The 23,249-nt window shown below is 67.3% G+C and overlaps 4 protein-coding genes across 6 annotated transcripts; 3 read left to right on the top strand and 1 right to left on the bottom strand.

The window, feature by feature from the left end:
* Positions 1 to 182: 182 nt before the first annotated feature.
* Positions 183 to 6,217, top strand: DNAI2 (dynein axonemal intermediate chain 2; the record flags this gene model as incomplete). Its single annotated transcript, XM_084218536.1, has 12 exons — positions 183 to 365; positions 1,108 to 1,269; positions 1,314 to 1,480; positions 2,142 to 2,281; positions 2,762 to 2,875; positions 3,410 to 3,549; positions 3,733 to 3,855; positions 4,049 to 4,275; positions 4,422 to 4,557; positions 4,634 to 4,780; positions 4,874 to 5,071; positions 6,083 to 6,217. The coding sequence occupies 12 exons, from the start codon at positions 183 to 185 to the stop codon at positions 6,215 to 6,217; spliced, it is 1,872 nt and encodes a 623-aa protein (XP_084074662.1).
* A 340-nt stretch (positions 6,218 to 6,557) lies between these two features.
* On the bottom strand, positions 6,558 to 9,463 carry BTBD17 (BTB domain containing 17; the record flags this gene model as incomplete). Its single annotated transcript, XM_084218301.1, has 3 exons — positions 6,558 to 7,638; positions 8,098 to 8,374; positions 9,373 to 9,463. The coding sequence occupies 3 exons, from the start codon at positions 9,461 to 9,463 to the stop codon at positions 6,558 to 6,560; spliced, it is 1,449 nt and encodes a 482-aa protein (XP_084074427.1).
* Positions 9,464 to 13,069: 3,606 nt separating this feature from the next.
* On the top strand, positions 13,070 to 14,381 carry GPR142 (G protein-coupled receptor 142; the record flags this gene model as incomplete). The annotated part of the gene is made up of 2 exons (XM_084218457.1): positions 13,070 to 13,202; positions 13,528 to 14,381. The coding sequence occupies 2 exons, from the start codon at positions 13,070 to 13,072 to the stop codon at positions 14,379 to 14,381; spliced, it is 987 nt and encodes a 328-aa protein (XP_084074583.1).
* A 1,629-nt stretch (positions 14,382 to 16,010) lies between these two features.
* On the top strand, positions 16,011 to 22,141 carry GPRC5C (G protein-coupled receptor class C group 5 member C). Of its 3 annotated transcripts, none has more exons than XM_084218491.1 (5): positions 16,011 to 16,055; positions 19,238 to 20,258; positions 20,834 to 20,931; positions 21,136 to 21,279; positions 21,430 to 22,141. In XM_084218491.1, exons 2-5 carry the CDS (start codon positions 19,247 to 19,249, stop codon positions 21,460 to 21,462), a joined length of 1,287 nt encoding a protein of 428 aa, XP_084074617.1. In that variant the 5' UTR covers positions 16,011 to 16,055; positions 19,238 to 19,246; the 3' UTR covers positions 21,463 to 22,141. The 3 variants fall into 3 exon arrangements, with proteins under 3 accessions (XP_084074617.1, XP_084074618.1, XP_084074616.1); XM_084218492.1 differs by lacking the exon at positions 16,011 to 16,055 and adding an exon at positions 17,852 to 17,952 and having other exon boundaries at positions 20,837 to 20,931; XM_084218490.1 differs by lacking the exon at positions 16,011 to 16,055 and adding an exon at positions 17,852 to 17,952.
* The last annotated feature ends 1,108 nt before the right edge of the window (positions 22,142 to 23,249 follow it).

Genomic DNA, 23,249 nt, shown 5'->3' with positions numbered 1-23,249 from the left:
CCTCCCACTCTCCTTTGGAACTCTCTCTTCCTCCCTGAGGCCCCTCTTCCCCTTTAGGCTTCCCCAAGGCCCTCCATCCCTGTTGGAGCTGTCCATCCCTGAGCCCCCCATCCTTTTTGGGGCTCCCTTGGAGGACCCTCGCTCCCTCGCTGGCCCCGCAGTCCTGTCCGTCCCCTCCCAGCATGGATATCAGGTACGAGTACTCGCGCAAGCGCAGCGAGTTCGGCCGGCCCTGCAGCTTCTCAGACATGCTGGCCGAGGTCACCGTGCACATCCCACCCGACCCCACCCTGGCCGACGACTTCATCCCCCAGGACCCCGTGGATTTTGGGGTGCAGGAGGGTCCTGTCCTGGCCGTGCACGAGGTACGGGGACAGCCCCGGCCAGGCAGAGGGGACATCACGGGGTGACAGCCACACAGAGGGCAGCTGGCCCGGGGGGATGGAGGGATGATGGATGGGGGATGGATGGATGGATGATGGATGGATGATGGATGGATGGATGGATGGATGGATGGATGGATGGATGGATGGATGGATGTTTCCATGGATGGATGGATGGATGATGGATGGGGGATGGATGGATGGATGGATGGATGGATGGACGGACGGACGGATGGATGGATGGATGGATGATGGATGGATGGATGGATGGATGGATGGATGGATGGATGGATGATGGATGGATGGATGGATGGATGGATGGATGGATGGATGAGGGATGGATGGATGGATGATGGATGGATGGATGGATGGATGGATGGATGAGGGATGGATGGATGGATGGATGGATGGATGGATGGATGGATGCATGGATGGATGGATGGATGGATGATGGATGGATGGATGGATGGATGGATGGATGGATGGATGGATGGATGGATGATGGATGGATGATGGATGGATGATGGATGGATGGATGGATGGATGGATGGATGGATGGATGGATGGATGGATGATGGATGGGGGATGGATGGATGGATGGATGGATGGATGGATGGATGGATGGATGGAGGGATGATGGATGGGGGATGGATGGATGGAGGGATGGTGTGGCAGGCACCTTTTGGGCTCAGGGCCTCTGTCCCCTCCGTGTCCCCGTGTCCAGGTGAACACAGAGCGGTCCCAGGTGTCCATCCGGGGTGTGAACCACGTGGAGGGCGGCTGGCCCAGCCATGTGGACCCCAAGAACCCGGAGCTGACCACCCGCTACCGGGAGGAGGTGGAGAGGGAAGAGGTCTACACCAAGACTGTCCAGCGCCTCGGCTTTGTAAGGGCCTGCCCTGATCCCCCCAGACCCCCCGGGTCCCCCAGAGCCCCCCAGGGCCCTCCAGAGCCACGACCCTGCTGTCCCTGCAGGTGGTGGAGCACTACATCAGGCAGAACAACAGCATCGACATCTACGAGGAATATTTTGAGGAGGAAGAGGAGGAAGAGGAGGAGGAGGAGCATCCCTCAGCCAAAACCATCAATGTCATCAGGTAGCACAGCTGGGGGGGCTCACCAGAGCCTCAGCAGGGTCAAATTCCAGTGAGTTGGGGATGATCCTGATGCAGTTTGTGGGTGCAGAGCCCAGCTGAATCCTCCCTGCCCCACCACTCCATCCCTGCCCCACCACTCCATCCCTGCCCCACCATTCCATCCCTGTCCCACCATTCCATCCCTGCCCCACCACTCCATCCCTGCCCCACCATTCCATCCCTGCCCCACCACTCCATCCCTGCCCCACCATTCCATCCCTGCCCCACCACTCCATCCCTGCCCCACCATTCCATCCCTGCCCCTCTCCCTGCCCAGGGGATTTGGGGATGGGAACCAGGGTCAGATCCAGCTCTGAGCATCTCCTCCTGGTGCTTTTGGATTTTCTCCTTGTTCTCGGTGCCTCAAAGGTTAATTTCCACCTCAGGGGTGTTTAGGGGTCAGATGCAGTGCGATAATTGGATTTTTAGAAAGGTATGACTGGAAAGAGGATGAAATCATCAACTCTTCTCCCCCCGCCCGGCCCCTCAGGAGAATCATTTCCTGCACTCAAGGCCTGAGGGCTGCACACTGGTTTCCTTGTGGTTCCCACATTCCCTGTGGGAGATGTTCATCCCGGGGATTTGCAAACTGACCCGTTTTGGCTGATGTGTCACCCCAAAGGGACCCCAACACGCCCAGGAGGATGGTCACGCACCTCTCCTGGCACCCCGACGGCAACCGGGCCGTGGCCGTGGCTTATTGCAGCCTGGACTTCCAGGACACCAGGAACCTGAGCTTTGATTCCTACGTCTGGGATCTGGGTAAGGGCCACCAGGTGACAGGGGATGATGCACCTTGTGTCTCAGAGAGGAGGATGAGGCCTTGCAGCACCCCAGGGAGGGTCGCTGGGGGAGCCTCAGTGCAGAAACAGGAGAAATGGGGGCTGGGAGGGGGGAAATAAGCACTGAAATCCCCCTGCATGGCTCCCCAAGCAGCAGAGCCTCATGTGAGGGTCTGGTGGTGAGGAGGTTCAGCTCGTAATGAAAGAAGAAAGAGCCCAGGGTGAGACTTGTGCAAGCCTGTCTCACACCTGATGTGTTCTGGAGTGAAAAGGACAAAAAGAAGGGTGGGAATGCAGATTTGTGTACTGAGGGTCTGTCCCCAGGCCAGCTCCCAATGACATGGGCGCCTCATCCTGCACAGCTGCCTCAGGGAACGGGGTGGGGGCAGCAGGGTGGGCTGGGGGCTGCTTTTGGGGGGCTGCCTTCACCCTTGACTCTTCACTCATCCCTCCTTGGCAGAAAAACCCTACGCCCCAGAGCTCACCCTGAAGCCCTCGTCCCCTGTGGTGACCCTGGAGTACAATTCCAAGGACTGGCATCACGTGCTGGGAGGCTGCTACAACGGGCAGATAGGTGAGGGGGTGAATTCTGCTCCAGCCTGGCTCCAGCCCTGCTGCCCTGCCAGGACCTGTGCTGCCACTGGGAGAGCAGGAGAAGCCCTGGGACTTACCTGAGGGCAGGTGTGCGCCCACCTGAGCGGGCACCCCGGGATGGGAGGACAGCCTGCCAGGGAGATGGATAGATGGATGGATGGATGGATGGATGGATGGATGGATGGATGGATGGATGGATGGAGGGATGGAGGGATGGATGGATCCAGTTGATGAGCAGGATGGATGGATGGATGGATGGATGGATGGATGGATGGATGGAGAGAGGGATGGATGGATGGATGGATGGATGGATGGATGGATGGATGGATGGATGGTGGGATGGATGGATGGATCCAGTTGATGAGCAGGATGGGTGCTGTGCTCCCACCTCTCCCACCACCCTGGATGATCTCTGGGAAGCACTGGGTGAGGTTTGCTCCCTGCTCCAGTTTGGAGAGCGGGGGAAACGTGACAAGGAAAGGAGCTGGGCACGGGCTTTTTTTTTCCTTCCCAGTGTATTGGGACACCAGGAAGGGGGGGCTGCCCATGGAGATGACCCCTGTGGAGTTCAGCCACAGGGACCCCGTGTACGGCGCGTGCTGGCTGCCCTCCCGAACGGGCACCGAGTGCTTCTCGGGCTCCACCGACGGGCAGGTGAGGGGCTGCAGCAGGGCAAGGGGCCAGGGGCTCCTGGAAGAGCTTCCTGTGCCTGCTCTGCCCCTCAGCAGCACAAGATCCCAGTCTCCCAGGCTGGCACGGGGCAGCTGCAGGACTGCCAGCACCTCTGACCGTGCTGGGAGCAGCCCCCACCGCCCCTGCCACGCCTTGTCCCCGCAGGTCCTGTGGTGGGACATCCGCAAGATGTCACAGCCCAGCGAGAGGCTGGTCCTGGACATCACCCGGCAAGATCAGCTGAAGCAGGCTCTGGGTGCCATCTCCCTGGACTTTGCACCCGTCCTGGTGAGTGTCCCTGTGCCCACCACCCACACTCCGACCTGGGCAGGAGGGGGAGCCCAGTCCAGGGGTTTCAGTCCCTAAATCCCCTGTGGTGGTGGGTCCCGGGGTTCTGGCTGCAGCAGGAGCCCACCCACAGCCCCCACACCGTGGGGTCTCCATCCTGCTGACAGCTGCACCCTCCTGCTCCCACCCCCAGCCCACCAAGTTCCTGGTGGGCACAGAGCAGGGCATCATCATCTCCTGCAATCGTGATTCCAAGACACCACCCGAGAAAATCGCCAACATCTTCAGAAGCCACATCGGGGCTGTCTACAGGGTGACCAGGAACCCCTTCTTCCCCAAAGTCTTCCTGTCAGTCGGTGACTGGACTGCTCGGATCTGGACGGAGGAGCTCATGGATTCATCCTCAATTATGGAGACCAAGTAGGTCTCCTTTAGAGAAGTGCTAGAGGGTCTTTAGTCAGCCAGAAATCATCCCCAGGGGAGGTGGGAGCGGGGTCTGGTCAGCTCTGGGCTGGTGACCGAGGCAGGGCAGTGCCAGCGTGGCTGAGGGCTGGCTCTGCTGGAAGGTACCACAGCTCCTACCTGCTGGACGTGTGCTGGAGCCCCGTGAAGCCGGCCGTGTTCTTCACCGCCAGGTCGGACGGGGTCCTGGACGTCTGGGACTTCCTCTTCCACCAGAAGGAACCTTCCCTCAGCCTCAAGGTGAGTCCCCAGCCCCCCTGGGAGCCTCGCATCACCCCAGGGCCGAGTGTCACCCCCCCCTGTGCCCTGTCCCCAGGTGTCCAACGACCCCCTGCTCAGCATGTGCTCGCAGGACAACGGGCGCATCATCGGCTGCGGCACCAGCCAGGGCAACGTCTCCCTCCTGGAGATCTCCCCGGGGCTCTGCACCATCCGCAAGAACGAGAAGACCCTGACCTCCACAGTATGTGCCACCCGAGCCCCACGCTCTGCCTGCAGCCCTGCGCTGTCCCCAGATATGTGGCAGGGTCCCCTGTGCCCCCACATGTGCCCCTAGATGTTCGAGCGGGAGGCGAGGAGGGAGAAGGTCCTGCAGGACAAGTACCGGGAGCGGCTGCTGCGGGAGCAGGAGCGCCTGCGGGCCCAGCCAGAGGAGCAGGAGAACGCCCTGGAGACCTTCAGGCAGGTCCAAGCAGATTTCCTCTCCAGCATCAAGGAGGAGCGGAGGAAGAGGGGCCTGGAAGTGCCCGGAGAGGTAACGGGGATGGGGCAGCCTGGCCACCACAGCAGGGACCCCAGCAAGGGGACAGGGGACAGGGCAAACCTCTGTCTTTCAGGAGGAAGAGGGGGAGGCAGCTGCAGAGGAGCCAAGCCAGGAGGAAGAGTAGGAGGATGCCAAGGTCAGTGTGCTCCAGCTGCACCTTCCTTTCCCCTCCATGCCAGAGCTGCTGCAGGGACGAGGCCACTGTCCCCAAGCCAGGCAGTTCTCCTGGGCTCTCTGCCCTTCTGGGGTGTTAAGTGGGGGACCCTGCACAGCCCCCTGACCCCTCAGCTGCTCCCTGGCCTTTGCATCCTTATTTTCTTTGGTGTGAATAAACCTGTGCTTTCCACATCACGTTTCCTCTCTTGTCACAGCAGGGTCGAGCAGAGGGTGGGAAAGTCACATCCTCCTGCTCCTCCTGTCCTTTCCTTGCGCCAGGACACTCAAAGCCCGTGGCTGAGCACAGCCAAGCACCCACGGCAGCACAGGGTGTCCCTCAATGTCCCCAGGCAATGGAGCAGGGCACAGCAGGGTGGCTGGTGGCAGCAGGGGGCCCCAGTACCCTCTGGCCTCACAAGAGAGCCCTGTGTCCCCACAGGAGCAGCCCCGGGCTGGGTTATCAGTGCTGGGTAAACACAGCCCTGCTGCTAGAACTGGCAGCCACCCCGACCCCTCACCCCCCTTAATTAATCATTAACGAGCTGCCAGCAACACTGTCACAGCGATGGGGACATCACACAGGTGGCTCTCTGTGGGCTGAGGGGGGGCACCTCAGCAGGACCCTTCCCCAGGCACTGCTCAGGGGCTGAACCCACACGTGGGTGAACGATGCCAGGACAGGGTTCAGGGGCCATCAGCCCCCCAAACCCATGCCAAGCAGGGAAATCATCCATGTCTGGATGGGTGCTCTCCTTCCCAGGAGTTCCATTGGAAGAAACTGAGCTGGGGAGCAGCGTCACCCCAAAGACGCCCCACACGTCCCACACTCATTTTCTGCTTTATTAGGAAAGGGGTGGGGATACCTGGACAGGGATGGGGCAGCTTCCACCACCAGTGGGGACGGTGCCCCCCACCCCTCCTGCACTGGGGGAGGCTGACGGGCCGCTCACCATCAGACAGGACAGCTCTGTTTGCTCCTGAGCTGGACCCAGGTGCCCACACAGAGGGACCCCAGGGCTGCCTCACGGGAAGGATGAGCTGTCCCTGACCTGATCCCCACACCTTCTGGGGTCTGTGATGTGCCCATGGGCTGCACATTTCACCTCCTGCACCCCATACATGGGTCTGGGGCGCTCCCAGCATCCTCCATCCCCAGGGACAGCGACGGGGACGAGACACGGCAGGGGAACACTCAGGGAGGGGCAGGCAGTGCCGAGCTCAGTCCTGGAGCCCCCCAGCGAGGGGACCCCCATCTACCTACAGGACCAAGCGTTCCCCCCGCGGTGCTGGGGCCAGCGCGGCAGCACCCAACTGCGCCTCGTTACTTCTTCACCTTGATGAGGGAGTGGTAGACGGGCTTGATGATGATGTGCAGGTGCAGGGAGTTGTCGATGAGGTACTCGGAGGTGCGTTTCTGCAGGTCGGCGTGCACCAGGAAATCGGCGGCCTCATCCGAGCTCTGGTGGAAGCTGTAGGCGTGTTTGACCAGCACGCGGCCCTGCTGCCTCACGCCCACCAGCACGGTCTTCTGGAAGCTGACGCCGGCAAAGTCGGGGCTGCTCATGGCCGGGGTGATGACGAGGCGCGGGCGCCCGTCCTCGATGCGCACGGGCTGGATGGCGCCGGCCACCGAGTCCGAGTAGACGGGGCGCAGGCTGACGGGCAGCCAGCGCGGCGAGAACAGCGCGTTCCACGTCACCCTCTTGCCGGCGTCGTGGCTGCTGGGCCCCAGCTGCGTCTGGAAGCTGGTGCTGCGGTCGTCCCGCGCCGGGTTGGTGATGACCCACTGGGAGCCCCAGCTGGGCGCGAGGTAGTTGCGGGGCAGGAACATGCTGCAGTTGACGTCAAAGTACTTGGCGAAGTGGAGCGGGGAGGCGGCGTGGAACTGGAAAGCCTGGAAGAGCAGGTCCTGCACGGCGGCGCGGTGCCGCGCCAGCACCGCCGACTGCGCCTGCAGCCGGAACAGCTGGCTGGGCGCGATCATGGGGTAGCGGATGGCGCGCAGCACCCGCTCGGCCACGGGCGCCTCGGGCTGCCGGCGGCTCAGCCAGCCCTCCACGGCGGTGTAGAGCTCCAGCTCGCTGTGCAGCACCAGGTCGGAGCGCTCCAGCAGCAGCAGCAGCAGCTCCACGCTCACCGAGCCCCACTCGGCGCTGCCCAGCACCGCAGACAGGTTCCAGGCCAGGAACTGGAGGCAGCTCTCCTGCAGCGCCGCGTCCCCGACGCGCACGGCGTAGTGGTACCAGCCCACCACGTGGCCCTGGCTGGACTCGCTGGCCAGGTGGGTCCTCATGTATTCGGCCACGCCGCGCTGCAGCCCCCAGACCCGGTACTTGCTGGCCAGCTGGTGCATGGGGATGGCCTGGTGCAGCAGGATGGAGACCCCCCCGCAGTACAGGTACCTGGGGCAGAGCAGGGGGTGGTGACACTGGGGACATCCATCCCTGGAAGTTCAGTTTCCAGGGGAGCAGCCTCTGCTTTCCACTGAGTATTCCCACCCCACGGGGTCCCCAGCGTTCCCAGGGAAGCACCCCCCCCTCCTTGGATGCTTCCCTCCCATTCCATGTGATCTCCATGGTCCCCGAGGGAGCATCCTCCTTCCCTGGCTGCATCCGTCCAGGTACACCCATCCCACAGGATCTCCATGGTCACCAGGGGAGAATCTTCCCTCTTGGGCTGCATCCCTCCCAAAATGCACATCCCTCCCAAAATACACATCCCATGAGCTCCCTGTTGTTCCCAAGGGAACATCCCCCATCCTTGGCTGCATCCCTCTGGGCATCCCCATCCCGTGGAGTTCCCGTGGTTCCCAGGACAGCTGCACCCTCCTCTCCTCCCCATCCCACGGGGTCCCCACGCACCTGATGAACTTCTCGAAGAGCGCGGCGGTCTCGGGCGGCTCGTACAGGGTCACGACGCTCTGGTTGTGCAGGAGGCTCTCGAAGACCTCGCTCTGGAGGCTCAGCAGCAGCTGGTGCGTGTGGAACACCTTGGGCTCGTCGGAGGCGGCCGAGCGGACCCGCAGCACCGAGTCGCTGCCGTTGCCGTTCTGCAGCAGCTCCTGCAGCCGCTGCAGCAGCGTCAGAGAGTGGTTGATGGTGGCCGCCGTGGAGTCCCCGCTAAAGTCGGCTTTTTGGGCTGCAGGGAGATGGGAGCATCCTGGAGCTGCACCCCAGTGCCAGGCACTGAGGTGGGGTGGGGTTACCGGGGGGCTGTGCGCCTCCTGCCTCCGCTCCCCCGGTGCCAGAGGGCCGCTGGTGCCAAGGGAGTGTGGGGGAACAAAGGACGTGGGGACATTTGTGTCCCTGAGAGCCAAAAAACTGCCTTTCTGCAGCAGAAGGGCTGAGACCACCATGTCCCAGGCTGGGGCGTGCTGGGAAATGGCCGGGTGCCGGCGGCACTGGCTCTCAGCCCGGTCTGCCTGTCCTGATCCCGTCCCCGCTGTGGGCAGAGGGAGCCCCGGGCATTGCCCTGATCCCTCGTATCCCTGATGGATACGTGGGGGGACAGAGAGCCCCTGGGTGTGGGGAGCCAGGCACGCTCTGCCCCGCAGGCAGGAATGGGGTCCCGAGCAGCCTGGGGACATCAGCTGCACCGGTGTCACTTCAGGTCCGTGCTGGGATCCCAACAGGGATGGAGAGGGATCTGGGAATGTGGGACAGGGGTCTCCATGCTCCTGTGGGCACTGGGATCCTTCCTTCTTCTCCTCTTCTCCCTCCTGACCCCACTCCCACCCGCTCCTCGGAGCATCCTTCCCCCAGTAGGAATTTGGCCCCGTCTGTCTCAAATCCATCTTCCTTCTCAAATCCCGTCTTGTCGACGGATTACCCTTCCCAGCGCCAGCTTAAAGCCGGGGGATGAGGAAGGGGAGCAGGCGCCCTGTACCCCGCAGTGCTGGACCTGTCTGCCCGCGGCACCGAGCCCTTCCCGGTCACCCACCAGCGAGCACAACCCGGCTCCGAGAGGGCAGCACATCCAGGAGCCACTTCCATCCCCTCCGGGCCCCCCGACGGCAGCCGGAGAGCCGCGCTCAGCTCTCCATCAGCCGCCGAGCCGCACCCCGGCACCCGGCGAGGGCAGCGGTACCCGCGGCTCGGGGACCCTCCGCGCCTTCCCCCCGCCACGGCCACCCTTACCGGCTTGCACGGTGAAGAGGAGGAGGAGGAAGGCGGCGGCAGAGCCCCAGCGGCGGGTGCCCGCGGGCCGGGTGCCCGTCAGCCTGGCCATGGCGTCGCAAGCGCATCTGCCGGGTGCGGCGCACGCTGCGCGCCCGGGGCTTATGTAGGCCACGCGCCCTCCCGGCCCGCGCACCCGCGCCGCCGCATCGATTGGTGGAAACTGGGACCGGCCGTTGCCACGGGAACGGCTTCCAGCCCCCCCGCATCCCACCGGGACCCCCGGCCCCGGCCCCGCATCCCGGGCACTCCGGAGCGGGGACGTCGCCGCGCGGCACCCGCTGCCGCTGGCACCGCCGCGCCCGAGCCCCACGCGTGGCCGCGGCCCTTTGTGCCGGGGTCTTTGCATTCAGGGCACAGCTCGGTGGCCTCCCGCTCCCCCCGGCTCATGGGTATTCATGCCGGCAGCAGCCCATCACCATGGCATCCGCGCTGCCGGCAGGAACTGCCTGCCCTTTTCCCAGCCTTTGCAGCCAAGAGGCCGCCCGTGCGCCCTGTGCGGCCGCCCTGGCCCCCCGCCCGCCCCGACACCTCTTGGGGGGCTTCACCCCGGGGCTGGGGTCCCCCAAAGCCCCAGCGCCACGGGAGCAGGCTGGGGCGGTGCCGGGTGAGCAGGGTAGGGGCAGCGGGTGTCGGCCAAGTGGCGCCGACGCCACTTGGGCTGTGGCCCCGGTGGCACCGTGAGATGGGGGCCCGGGAGCAGGACCCCCGGCGGGGGGACACATCCCGCAGAGAAGGAGCACAGCCCGCAAGGGCACAGCAGCCCCTTACCCACTGCCGAGGAGCCCCATCCCCTGCACAGCCCTTTGAACACGGGCTTAGACACGGTTCCCAGATGTTGGGCGTGGGCAGATGTTGCAGCAGCTGCCGAGGGGGTGGGATCACCATCTGTCCCTGACCCGTGGGCGCGGACACTCAGGACAGGACACCGACCAGCCCCACGGCGCTCTGCTGGGGCTCCCTGGCCCCTTGCAGGGACGAGCAGGTGGGCGATGCTCGAGCCCTGCGCCCCTGCTGGGCAGAGCACCCCCAAAACCGCGGTGCCAGCAGAGCGCCGAGCCCGGGGGGTGTCCTTGCGCGGTGGGGCCGCGGGGGACAGGGCACCGGCCACGGCACAGCCGGTTCACGGCTCAGCGCGTCCTCCGACGCCTCATTTCACCAGCGCCTGATAAACAACAGCCTGTGGGAGCGTGTGCCCGGTGCGCCGCCGGCACCGCGCCAGCCCCGGCGGCAGCCGCAGCCCGGGGACCCCCGTGCTGCTCACGGCCGCGAGGTGGCCGTGGGGGGACACGGGGGACCGTGGGGCTGGTTCTGGAGGTCGCTAGGGGACCGGGTGACGCCTCCCAGTCTGTGGTGAGGTGAGGGAGCAGCTGTGCTGGCCGGAGATTGCGGCTGAGGGCTGGCTCACCATAGCGACCTGTGCCAGGCAGCAGTGCCGGGGCATCGCCCCGCGGGCTGGGGGGCACCGGAGAGACGGAGCTGGACCCAGGGACCGGCAGGGGACAGCAGGCCCCTCCCTGTGCTGCTGGGGAAACTGAGGCACGGGCACGGTGTCCTGGCAGCGGGCACTTGGGAGCCCAGCAGGGACCGGCAGGCAGCGCACACGGATTCACGCTCGTGTGCACACACGTCACACGCTGTGCACACCCGCTCCTCCAGTCCCCCGGGGGGGCCGCCGGCCCAGCTGCCCCCAGACCACCATCCCTACTGCTCCGGGGCGGGGACGAGCTCTGTCACGGCCACCCGGAGCTGCCCAGGGGACCCTTCCCCGGCCTCCGCGGGAGCCAAGGGCCGGTGACGTCCCCGTGCCCAGCCCGCGGCTCTGCCCACGGCGCTCTCCCTCCGCCCCGCGTCCCGCGCCCCGGGAGGCTGTGCCATGCTGCGGGAGCCCGCGGGGACAGGCACACTGGCACGGACACGGAGCCCGCGGGGGACACGGACACCAGCGGCACACGGACGCTGACGGGGACCCGGACAGCGGTATGTTCCCGGGAAACACCGAGCCCAGGGAAGGTGGCACTGCACGCCCGGCGGGTGGCACTGGGGCACCCAGGTGACAGTCCCTGTCCCGCAGGCTCTGGGGAGCGGGAGCCCGAGCAGGGGGAGCAAAGGGGGCACAGAGCGAACCCACCCTCCCCCCCAGCAGCACAAAGGGGTCGGGCTGCGAAAGGGTTAAGGCGCTCGCGGTGCAGCTGCAGCCGATCGATGTCTCAGTTCCGCGGGGGACGTGGATGGACTGGACCTCCTGCTGATGAACCGGAGCTAATTTGCAGTTAATTGGCACCCCTCTGCTCCCCCATCCCCCCCTTCTTCTCCCTCGGGCTGTGCTCAGGATCTTGCTCGGGTTCCGGCCGGGAGTTCCAGGGTCGGGGAGGCGGGACCCCCGGGAACCCACACACACCTCGGGCACTTCTGGGCGAGCAGATCCATCACCGGAGGTCCCGGAACAGGAGAGAGACCTGACCGTCCCTCCAGCCCCGGCCCCGAAGCCATCGAGTGTCTCGGACACGGGGAATTTTGGGTGCCCCTGGGGCCAGGGTCAGACTGGGAGCAGCGTGGTGCCCCGTACCCCCTCCCTGAGCTCAGGACCCACCCTTTGCACCCCTCAGCCAAGACACCCCCCCTCCCAAAGAGCTCCTCACAACCCCAGGAGCCCCCCGCACCCCCCACCCCCGATCCCAGGAGCCCCCCGCACCCCCCGATCCCAGGACCTCCCATCATCCCGCGCTGGGACCGGGGGTGGCGGTCCCCATGGGATGCAAATTTTGGGGGGATTCTGACCAATCAGAACGCAGCGCTCAGCTCCAGCCTCACCATTCCCGGGGAACTCCTCTCTGATTGGGTGGAACCGGGCTCCCCTAAGCCAATAGGAGTGCAGAGCTCGGGAGGGGGTGGAGCCGCCCTGGTTTATGAATGGGCGAGGGCAGCGCGGGCGCGTTCCGGGCGCGGAGAGTGGGCAGAGGGATGGGGCAGGGAGCAGGGCACAGATAGGGCAGGGAAGGGCACAGATAGGGCAGGGATGGGCTCAGATAGGGATGCGGATACGGATCAGGATCCGGATACGGGCGGAGATGAGGGCAGGGCCGTGGGCAGGGCCGCTGACAGGCTCCTCCAGCTCCGCTGCCTCAGCCTGAGGAGGTGGAAAAGGACCCAGCTGGCAGCCTGGAGATGGCCACCCCACATTTGGCACCACTACGACCCCTCATCGGCACCTCTGGGTCCTCTCTGCCGCCACTGGGAGCCGTCTGGTGGCACCCAGCCCGGGCTGGGGGCCAGAGGCTCCCTCTGCTGGCAGCTGCCCCAGAACATGATGTTTTAATCCGGTTTTCTGCAAAAACGGGGCTGAGGGATAAAGAAGGAGCAGCTCTGGCAGCGGGGGCTCTGTTGGGACATGGCACAGAGGGCTTGGGGTGCATTGTCTCCCACGGGTGCAGCAGCCCCAGGTCTGCCTGAGGTGGCTCATTTGGGAGCTGCCTGCTGCCCATGGGTGTTACAGGACAAGGGAGCTGGGATCCAGCCACAGCAGGGACGCCCAGGCGATGGCCCCTGTCCCCAAGCCCCCTGTGCCGTGTCACGGCTGACCTCCCCCCAGGGTGCCATCAGGACCCTCATGCCCCCGGTGCTCCTGTGTCTCCTCACAGCCGGTTTGTGGTGGAAGATGACGGTGCCGGTGCCCAACAGCACGGCGGTGTCGTGGGCACTGCCAGAGCCAGAGCTGGAGCGGTCGCCCTGCCTGGTCGGCATCGTGCCCATCGTGTACTACAGCATCCTGCTGGGGCTGGGGCTGCCAGGTGAGGGGGCTGAGGGGGCTGGGGGGCTGGAAAGAAAAGTCCTCAGGATGGAGGGACTTTACCTGCTCCCCCCAGCCTCAGACCCGGCCCCAGTGCCCGGCTGTGCTGCCCGGCCCAGGGCAGGTGCCACCGTCACGGGGACAGATGGTATTTGCGTTGCTCGGGCTGGCACACGGAAGAGATTAATCAGCCCAGCAAATCCCCACGGCACCGGGATATTTATAGCTCCCCTCAGCTGCAGCCTGGGCAGCCCTGGGGTCTGGGTACTGCAGGGGGGGCTGTGAACCCCCAGCTCTCACCTCAAGCAACGCTCCCCTCCCCGCAGTGAACATCCTGACTGCCGTGGCCCTGTCCCGCCTGGCCACCAGGACCAAGAAATCGTCCTACTGGTACCTGCTGGCCCTGACCACCTCCGACATCCTCACCCAGGTCTTCATCATCTTCGTGGGCTTCATCCTGCAGACGGCCATCCTGGCACGGGCAGTGCCCAGCGCCTTCATCCACACCGTCAACGTGCTGGAGTTCACGGCCAACCACGCGTCCACCTGGGTGACCGTGCTGCTGACCGTGGACCGCTACGTGGCCCTGTGCCACCCGCTGCGCTACCGCGCCGTGTCCTACCCGCGCCGCACCCGCAGGATCATCGCGGCCGTCTTCGCCGCGGCGCTGGCCACCGGCGTCCCCTTCTACTGGTGGCTGGACATGTGGCGCGACGCCGACGCGCCCACGGCGCTGGACACGGCGCTCAAGTGGCTGCACTGCGTCACCATCTACTTCCTGCCCTGCAGCGTCTTCCTGGCCGCCAACTCCGCCATCATCCGCAAGCTGCAGCGGCGGAGGCGCGCCGGGGGCGGCAAGACCACGGCGCTGCTGCTGGCCGTCACCGCCGTCTTCGTCGTGCTCTGGGCTCCCCGCGCCGTCGTCACCATGTGCCACCTCTACGTGGCCTCGGTCAGGAGGGACTGGCGCGTGCACCTGGCCTTGGACATCGCCAACATGGTGGCCATGCTCAACACCTCCCTCAACTTCTTCCTCTATTGCTTCGTCAGCCAGACCTTCCGCCGCACGGTGGGCGAGGTGCTGCGGGGTCAGCCGCGGGCTGCCCCCCGCCGCGGCAGCGGGCACGTCCCACCCCCGGCCCTGGAACCGCTGAAGCTGCTGGGCAGCACCGCGCTCTGAGCCAGGGCAGTGCCCGGCTGGCAGCCCCGGCGCCCACCCAGCCCCACGCATTGCACCGGGACCAGGGGCACCCCCACCCTCCACGGAGCCAGGGTCGCTGCTGCTGGGGGCGGCAGGAGGAGGGGGTTGTGCCCAGACACTCGTCTGGGGATGTCATGGGGCCTGCCTGGCAGCAGCAGCCCAGGGTGGGCAGCTCAGCCCTGCTCGTGCTCGGCTCCTCGGGCAACATTGGAACTCACCCAGGGAACTCGTCCAGGACACGCCCCAGCTCGGTGGCAGCGAGAGTCGTGGGGAGCCCAGGGCTGCCCGCGGTGAGGGGTGGAGGGCACGAGTGAGCTCCTGTGAGCCCTGACAAGGACGTGGTGCCCGCTGGGTGCCACGCCATAAACTGCCGTGCTGAGACCAAAGCTCTGCCTGGGTCCGGCTCCCTGCGGGCAGCTGGAACGGAGGCACCCTGCACCAGCGTCTCTGGCACGGGGTCCTTCTGCCCTGCCCACCCCCTGCCCCTGCCCCGCTGCCCGGGAGTGCCGGGGGGAGCACCCACAGGGTCTGCTGGCTGTCCCCTGTGGTGGGGTCCGCACACATGGTAAGGTCACAGCTCCTGGCCCCCACCCATTAATCCCCCTGGCAGCAGCCAGGCTGCAGCCCCCGGGTAATGCCCCCCTGCATCGGGTGCACCCAGTGCTGCCCTCCCAGTTACACCAGTGCCGAACTGGTGTGACGCTGGAGGAGCGGCCGTGCCGTGCCAGCCTGTCCCCAGCTGCCGGCAGAGGGCAGGGATGGGACACTGCCTGCGGAGCTGGCACGGACGGGGCAGGGAGTTGGCACCCCCAGCTCCCCAAACCAGCCCTGCCGCCACCCTAATTCCCCCTAAGGTCCTTAACGTAATCCCCCAAAACCGTCCAGCATTCCACTCGGATTCCCGAGACGGGGCAGGACAGACCCAGGGGGTGCCCGGGGGGATCAGGACCGCAGCTGGCTCCTGGCAGGGCACAGAGACACCCCCAAACCCCACCAGAGCCCCTGCCCACCCCGAGCCCGGCTGTGCCCGCACTGGGGTGGGATGGGACACAGCCTTTGCCCCCAGGGTGTGGGGCTGACCCCCCCACGGACCCACCCTGCCCCCGGGTCGTTCTCCGGCGTGGACAGACCCCTCCGGGGATGCTACCTCATCTCAAGCCGGATCCCTGCCGGGGGACGGGGTTAAAGCCCGACCCGGTGGCGCGGGGGGTACCTGGGAGGTTCTCGCTCCATTAATTCTGGCACGTGAGGAGAGCAGAACCGGGAAGGGATTAGTTATTAACCCGACCGCGGGCAGGGGCTGAGGGGCCGCGGGCCGGGGGGCTCGGCTGTCTCGGGAACCCTCGGCGGGAGCTCCGGGATTGCCACCGGCCCCCCCGATCGCCACCGCCCCCCCGGTGCCAACCGGTGCGTATTTACTTGGCAAAGGAGGTGGAAATGCGCTGACGGCGTCCGCCGGAGCGAGGGGCTCCGCTGGGAACGGCTCCGAGCCCCGGCCGGAGCGGCGGGAGGCTCTGGGAGGGCAGCGGGGACCCCCGGCTCCAGGTCCGGCTCTCGCCCTGCCGAGGGGAGCCGCCGCGGAGCCGGGGCTCAGCCAGCCGTGCCACCGTGCCCGCCGCGCCAGCCGCCCGTCCCTGCGGCTCCCCAGGAAAGGTAAGCCTGGAAAAAATGCGTGCTGATGTTTTCGGACAGAGCCTGGCCGGGGTCCAGGTGCCGGTGCTGAGCGACACCGCAGCCCCCCAGTGCGGCCCCAGCGCTGGAAGGACCAGTTCTGCCCAGTTCAGCACTGGGATCGCGGCTCCCAGCCCACCCAGAGCACCGGCAGCCGGGATCGGGCCCTGCCCCTGCCGGGGGGTCAGGGCCGGGGATCCCGAGGGGAAACCGAGGGCGGCATCACCCCCCAGTGACCCCAGAGCCTGTTGGGGTCTTTCTGTAGGACCTGCCGGGAGCAGGCAATGGGGCTGGGGACGCGGGCAGGGTCCCGAGGGGAAGGGGGGGCAGAAAACGCCCACAAGGGGGGGACTCGAGGGTCTCCGTGGGGAGGGGGCCGGAATCACCCGCCGTGGGGGGATGGGGGGGTTCCCATGGGAAGGGGATGAGGAAATCACCCGCCAAGGACGGGGACACAACAGCAAACGCCGTGCGGCCGCGGGGCGGCCTCGGCGGGACGGGCGCCTGCCGGTGGCCCCACCGGGGGTCACGGGGGTCTTGTGCTGACTCAGCAGCCGGGAAAGCCTCCGGCGGAAGGAAGCAGCCGGTGGAGAGGCCGGGCTGCGGTGTGGGGGCGGCAGGACAAGCGGCCTCCGCTGCCGGCACCGCTTATCCAAGGCTGAGCCTCTCCCGGAGAGGGAGGGCTGCCCAGTTCTGGGGCCAAAACCCTGGGGAAACTGAGGCACGAGGGCCGCTGCAGAGCCCCCCGCCTGCCCTGCCCTGCCCCGTGCGAGGGCAGGGATGACCCAATCCCAAACACCATCCCGGAGCCGAAGGATCCTTAGGAGGAGGGCGGGAGGGTGGCGATGTCGCAGCCCTGAGCCCGGACACGCCGTCCTGTCCCCGGGGGCTCCGGCGGGCGCCGGTCCCTGTGCCACGGGTGCCGCCGGTTCCGGTGGGAGCCGGTCCTGCCGCTGGAGGCTCTGCTGCCCTTTCTGCCCGGATTGTTTTCATCCCGGCCTGGATCGGGGCAGGCCCCGCCGGAGGCACATTGAACTTTCCTCTGCATCCTTCACCCTCTTGCTTCACCCTCCCGAAATAGCAGCTCCTGCCTGGAAACCTCTCCCAGGGCTGGCGGGGCCCCGGGGTGCCCCAAATCTCCCAGGGCTTTTCCCCATCCCCGGGGATGAATGGGGTGTTTGTGGCCTGCCAATCCCAGCTCCGGGGTTGCGGCCACCCCCGTCGGGACAGGGACCACCAAACCCTGCCAGTGCCCCGGGCTGGGGCTGCCCTGGTCCCTGTCCCTCTGCAGAAAGGGCTTTTCTGGGCTTTTCTGGGCTTTTCTGGGTCCTGCTGCCCTGCCAAGGGCTGCGGCTTTATCCATCAGCTGACATTCCTCCGGGAGGCCCCTCCAGGCCGGAGAACCCTCACACGGTGGGGCCGCCTGCGGAGCGCCACTCCCGGCTCCCACCCCCGAGCCACCGGAGCTGGGAGATCCCGGCTGGGTGACACAGACCCCGCTGCTCCGTCCTTTGTCCCCTGAGGGTCTTTCCCGACGTGCAGCGCTCAGCAGGGCCAGGCTGAGACCCCCCAGACCCATCACACCGATGGCCAGGTGGGCTCACCCCCGTTCCGCCCCCGCAGCGCGGGCTCTTTCCCCCCCCCCCCCCCCTAGTCCCCTCCGTGCCCCGGTGCGGCGTCCCCGCCCGGTGCGGGACCCCTGTGTCCCCGCCCGGTGCGGCGGGGCAGGTCCCGGCCGGCCCCAATCGCGCTCCCGGGGCTGAGCCGCACCTCGGGGAGGGGCCGGGCCGGGCCGGGCAGGCGCACGGTGCGGCGGCACCGGGGCTGGCTGGGCTCGGCACGGGGGGAGCGGAGCGCCGGGCACCGGGGGCTGCGGCCGGTGAGCGGGGCGGGGTGCGGGGCGAGCCCTGCGGGACTGGGGGGCACCGGCAACGCCGACGGGAAGAGACCGGGACCGGGACCGAGAGCCGCCCGCCCCCGCAGCTCCTCCGGCCGGAGATTTAGGGGCGGCTCCGGCGGAGTTTCGGGGCCAGGACCTGGCGGGAGCGCCGGGAAGCACCGGGACGGTGCGGGATGGGGGTGCGGGAGAACGGGGCGGGGGCGACCGGCGGAGGGGCAGGGGAAGCGGGACGGGAGTGCGGCGGCAGCGGCACCGGGCCGGGGGAGCGGGGGAAGCCAACGGGCGATGCGAGGGACCGGGCGGGGTTGCAGGAGGAGCAGAACTCGGGACGCGGGAGCAGCAGCCGGGGTCGCGGGGGAAACCGGGCGGAGGGTGCGGGGGTACGGGGCTGGAGGTGGGCGGGAAACCGGGCTGGGGGACGCGCTGGGAACCGGAGGCGGCGGAGCTCCTGGAACGCGCGGGCACAGTGACTCCGTCCCAGCGTGGTGCTGGGGGTCCCTGACCCCCTCCTGGGCCGGGGGGTGCCCGGTTCGGGGTGCCCCTCGAGGAACCGGGGGTCCCGGCCCCGGCATGACCTTGCTGGGGTCTCCTCCCGGTTTCCTCCCCCAGCAGTGAGGCTGCGGCTTCCTCACCGCCTCCTCTTCCCCCTGCCCACCATGAGGTGGCAGAAATGGGGTGGCAACGGTGGGGACAGGGACTGGGACTCCGTGTCGTGCCATGCTGTGCCGTGCCGTGCCAGGCTGCGGCTGCCTACGTGCCAGCGGGCTGGACATGCGACCTGCACTGGGCCGGTGCCCAAAGCCAGCGGGAAGTGGGACAGGAGAAGTGGAAATAGGAACGTGGTGCATGCAGGGACAAAGCAAGGGGACAGTCCTGTCCCCCAGTATCCCCTCTGCCATCTGGTGTGGGCCTGTGTTTGGTGTTCCCAGGAAACGGTCAGGCACAGTGCTGCTCCTGATGGGGAGGGAAGGATCAGGAGAATTCCCAGAGAATTCACGTTGGGAGGGATCATACAGGGCACAGAGGGGCTGAGTCCCTCCTCAGCTGCCACCAACCTCCAGGCAAGGAGCCAATGTGGCTGCCTGGTCCATCAGGAGCTCCGTGGCCGTGTTGGGTGAGCTCAGCTGTGCCAGCAGGGCAGAGCTCCCCAGGACCCCACTGCTCACCATGGGACACGCAGTGGGGACCACGGGCAGGGATGCTCTGAGCTGGGAGCTGGTCCCCATCCCCAGTGCCTGTGCCCTGACCCCGCCGTGTCCCACAGGGTCCCTGGATGCCACGGTGCAGGATGGGCACCACGGCCGTGCTGCTGGCCCTGCTCCCCACGGCCACTGCGCAGCCCACGCCGCCCCCGGGCTGCGGCCACGACCTCTCCTCCCTCTACTACAACCTCTGTGACCTCTCGGCGGGCTGGGGCGTCGGGGTGGAAGCGGTGGCCAGCCTCGGCGTGGTGACCACCTTCGTGCTCGCCATCGTCCTGGTGGCCAGCCTGCCCTTCGTGCAGGACCACCAGAAGAAGAGCCTGGTGGCCACGCAGGTCTTCTTCCTTCTGGGCACCTTCGGGCTCTTCTGCCTGACCTTCGACTTCATCGTGGGGCCGGATTTCTCCACCTGCACCTCCCGCCGCTTCCTCTTCGGCGTCCTCTTCGCCATCTGCTTCTCCTGCCTGCTGGCCCACGCCGTGGCCCTCAACTTCCTGGCGCGGCGCAACCGGGCCCCGCGGGGCTGGGTGACGCTGGCGGCGGCCCTGTCCCTCGCCTCGGTCGAGGTCATCATCAACGCCGAGTGGCTCGTCATCACGGTGGCGCGGCGCGAGGGCGGCCCCGCGGACCCCTGCCAGCTGGCGGGCGCCGACTTCGTCATGGCCCTCATCTACGTCATGGCCCTGCTGGCGGCCGCCTTCGGCGCCGCCTGGCCCGCGCTCTGCGGCCGCTACGGCCGCTGGCGCAAGCACGGCGCCTTCATCCTGGCCACCACCGGCCTCTCGGCGGCCATCTGGCTGGCGTGGACCGTCATGTACCTGTACGGGAACCAGCGTGCCGGCCGCAAGCCCGGCTGGGATGACCCCACGCTGGCCATCGCGCTGGTCTGTAACGCCGCCGCCTTCCTCCTGCTCTACGCCATCCCCGAGGTGACGCACGTGACGCGGCGCGGCCCCGAGCAGGCCTTCGAGGACGACGGCTACCCCACGCGGGGGGTGGGCTACGAGACCATCCTCAAGGAGCAGAAGTCGCAGAGCATGTTCGTGGAGAACAAGGCCTTCTCCATGGATGAGCCGTCCTTTGGTAGGCGCCGGGGCTCGCCAGGGACCTTCTCAGCCCGTGGCAGGGGGGGCACCATCCTCCTCGGGACCCTGGGGGATGTCCCCAGCAGGGATGGCAGCGGGGGGTGGGTGACGAGACGTCTGGCAGTGACCTGCCCGGCACTGGCGCCTGCTGCTGTTGTGGCTCCCCAGAACTGGCCGGGCTGGGTGTACCAGTTTGGGCTGAGCCCAGCAGCCACAGGGAGCTCCCTCCCTCCCTCCCCAGCGTGGGGTGCCCGCGGCTCCTGCCCCTCCGCCCCGGGCCCACGAGACCCTGCAATAACACGGGGTGGTGACAGTCCCAGTGGGGATCGTGGGCGGGCATGCCAGGTGTCTGCTCCCCGTGGGGGAGGGAGGGTCCCCCTGAGCAGCACCTGCACCCCAGAGACCCTACAATAACAAGCCATGGCCAGGCAGCAGCGATGCCATCCCTGGGGACAGGAGTGTCCCGCGGGAAAGGCAGGCAGCTGCTGAGTCAGCTCATTAAACCAGCTAACGAGGTACAGGGAGCCCCAGAGGGGTGGCACTGGCTCCATGGTGACCGTCCCCGTGTCTCAGCAGCCAAGAAGCCGGTGTCCCCATACAGTGGCTACAACGGGCAGCTGCTGACCAGCGTCTACCAGCCCACCGAGATGGCTCTGATGCACAAGGGGATGGTGAGTGTGACGCCAGGGCTGGCCACATCCTGCCAGGAGCGACGGGCACGGGGGACAGGGTGTGGGTGGCGTGTCCCTGTGACCCCTGTGTCCCAGTGGTTGCTCTAACGGGGTGGGGACCTTCCAAGCCTTCCACCCCCAGGACCCCATGGGGCTGGGGCATTCCCGGTGCTGTGACCTTGCACCCCCGTGTCCGTCCCTCAGAGCGAAGGTCCCTACGACGTGATCCTGCCCCGCGCCTCCACCAGCCCCATGCCCGGCAGCGCCAGCTCCACGCTCCGAGCTGAGGACGCCTTCGCGGCGCAGGCGCGGCACTCCAGCATCCCGAGGGACACCCGCGGCTGCCAGGTGGGTCAACGGTGGCTGCAGCGGGGGCAAAGTCCGGCCCTGCCATAGTGACAGGCTTCCCGGCATCCAGACCCCCCGCCTAGTGGGTCAGGGTGCACGTCCGTGGTCCTGGTGCCACCCTGTCCTGGTGCCACCCCGCTGTGCCCACAGGTGCAGTCCCCGTACAGCAGGAACCGCTGGTGAAGCCCCCGTGACGGAGCTCCCGAACGCCGGCGCAGCCGCGGCCCCTCGGTCCCGCTGCCGGGGCTCGCCCGGCCCCATCCCACCCTGACTGACGTGTGAATGCCACCCGTGACGTGTGAATGCCACCCCGGCTGGCAGCCAGAGCTGCCTCCTGCCCATGGGACGCCTGGACACGGCCCCAGAGCCAGCGCTCCCACCTGCCCGTCCCACCTGGCCATGGACCCCTCATCCCTGCCTCAAGGACTGGCTCCCGTGAGGACACCCCTGGTTGTCACCTTCGTGATGCACAGACCCCCTGCCTCCCCCAGGCCGTGGACCCTCCGAAGCTGGGGAGCTCGTGGGACCCCACTCAGGGCACCCTCAGACCAAGCCCCTGGCCCCGCACTGACCCCCCCAGCCTGGGGACCCCGAGCTGAGCTGGCCCCATCCCACCGCAGGGCACAGGGGACACCAAGCTGTGCCCAGCTCTGCCGCCTTCTGTGCCTCTTTCCCTGTTGCTGGGGAGGGGGATCAGTGCCTTGCTGGGCCTGGGGACCAGCCCCCCACAGCTCTGGCCGCCTTCTCCGTGCCTTTCCCCCCTTGGGGGCTCGGGGACCCCTGCAGGGAGTGGGGAGGGAGCTGGGCCCCTCGCCCTCCTTGTGGCTTTCTCTGTCAAGTTTCCTTTTCCTTTTTTTCAGGTCGCCCCAATAAAGGTGGCTTTTCCTATGATGCTGTCACAGGATGCTGTGTGTGGTGGGGGTCCCAAGTGTTCCCTATTCCAGGGGCTGCTCCCACGGGCTCAGCCCCATGCCCCCTTTCAGGGGAGGGACGGAGAGCACGGGGGGGCTCCGGGCAGGGTCCTCGGCGCCCCCATCCCCCAGCCGGGGCCGCTGGGCCGGGATGCCGTGCGCAGATGGGCTGCCGGGCAGGAGGTGGCACAGCACGGAGGACGTGCCAAGGTCGTGGTGGTTTTCCCGCTCGGATTGCCTTCCCCTCCAGAGCCATTCCTCCTCCTCCGGGCAGGAAGCCTGCGGCCAGCAGTGCCATGAATTATTCAGGGCTGGAAGGACTCGGTGGGGGCAGCGGGTGACCGGGTCTCCTTGAGCCGGAGCCGGGATGGCGGCGCCGGGGCTGCCGGTGGGCACGCGTGCCCTGCACGGTGTCCGTACAAGGGGACGCACAGGGGGAGGGTGGCACTCGCCACGTCCCGGCTGTGCCTTTAGCTGGCACAAACCCGCGCTCCCGGCTCCGGGGACACGGGAGCCGGGTGTTGGCAGCGGGACGTGGCCGTGCCCCCCGGGCCGTGCTGCGTCAGCCGTGTTTACCTGGCACCTGTGTTTACCTGGTGCCGAGCGGCAGCGGGGACACTGCCCAGCAGCACCAGGCACTCGGTGTCACCAGGGCCACTGTCACCACAGCACGCCCTCCCTCCTACCGCCCGCGGGCACCGCGTGGCACCGCGCGTCACCCTCCAAAGGCACCTCCACCTTCCCGGGGACACGGCGGTGACACGGGGGGACGGCAAAGCCACCCGACAAACAAGGCGCAAGGACTGCCGCGCTCAGGGGTGGCAGGGGACAGCGGAGCGGCCCCGCGGCCGTGCCCAGCCCCTCCGGAAGCGCGGGATCCCACCGGCCCCGCCAGCGCCGGCCGCAGCGCGGGGCGGCCCCGCTCCAACAGGGAACGCTTTGTGCCGCCGGGGCCGCGGAACAGCGGAGCCTTTGTCCGGCCAGGTGAGGCAGACACGGCTGCGCCGCGCCGGGAGCAGCCCCGGAGCCTCGCCGGAGCCGGGGGCTGCCCGGGGGTGG

Source organism: Fringilla coelebs (assembly GCF_963513975.1).
Source record: "Fringilla coelebs genome assembly, chromosome: 19".
NCBI lineage: Eukaryota > Metazoa > Chordata > Aves > Passeriformes > Fringillidae > Fringilla > Fringilla coelebs.
This window is presented reverse-complemented; position numbering and strand designations above follow the sequence as displayed.

Bases quoted from the DNA above. Each gene is read 5' to 3' on its own strand.
- GPRC5C (XM_084218491.1), top strand. From the start codon at position 19,247: ATGCCACGGTGCAGGATGGGCACCACGGCCGTGCTGCTGGCCCTGCTC. The intron at 20,259-20,833 runs GTAGGCGCCGGG...CCCGTGTCTCAG, and splicing joins CATGGATGAGCCGTCCTTTG to CAGCCAAGAAGCCGGTGTCC. The intron at 20,932-21,135 runs GTGAGTGTGACG...TCCGTCCCTCAG, and splicing joins CTCTGATGCACAAGGGGATG to AGCGAAGGTCCCTACGACGT.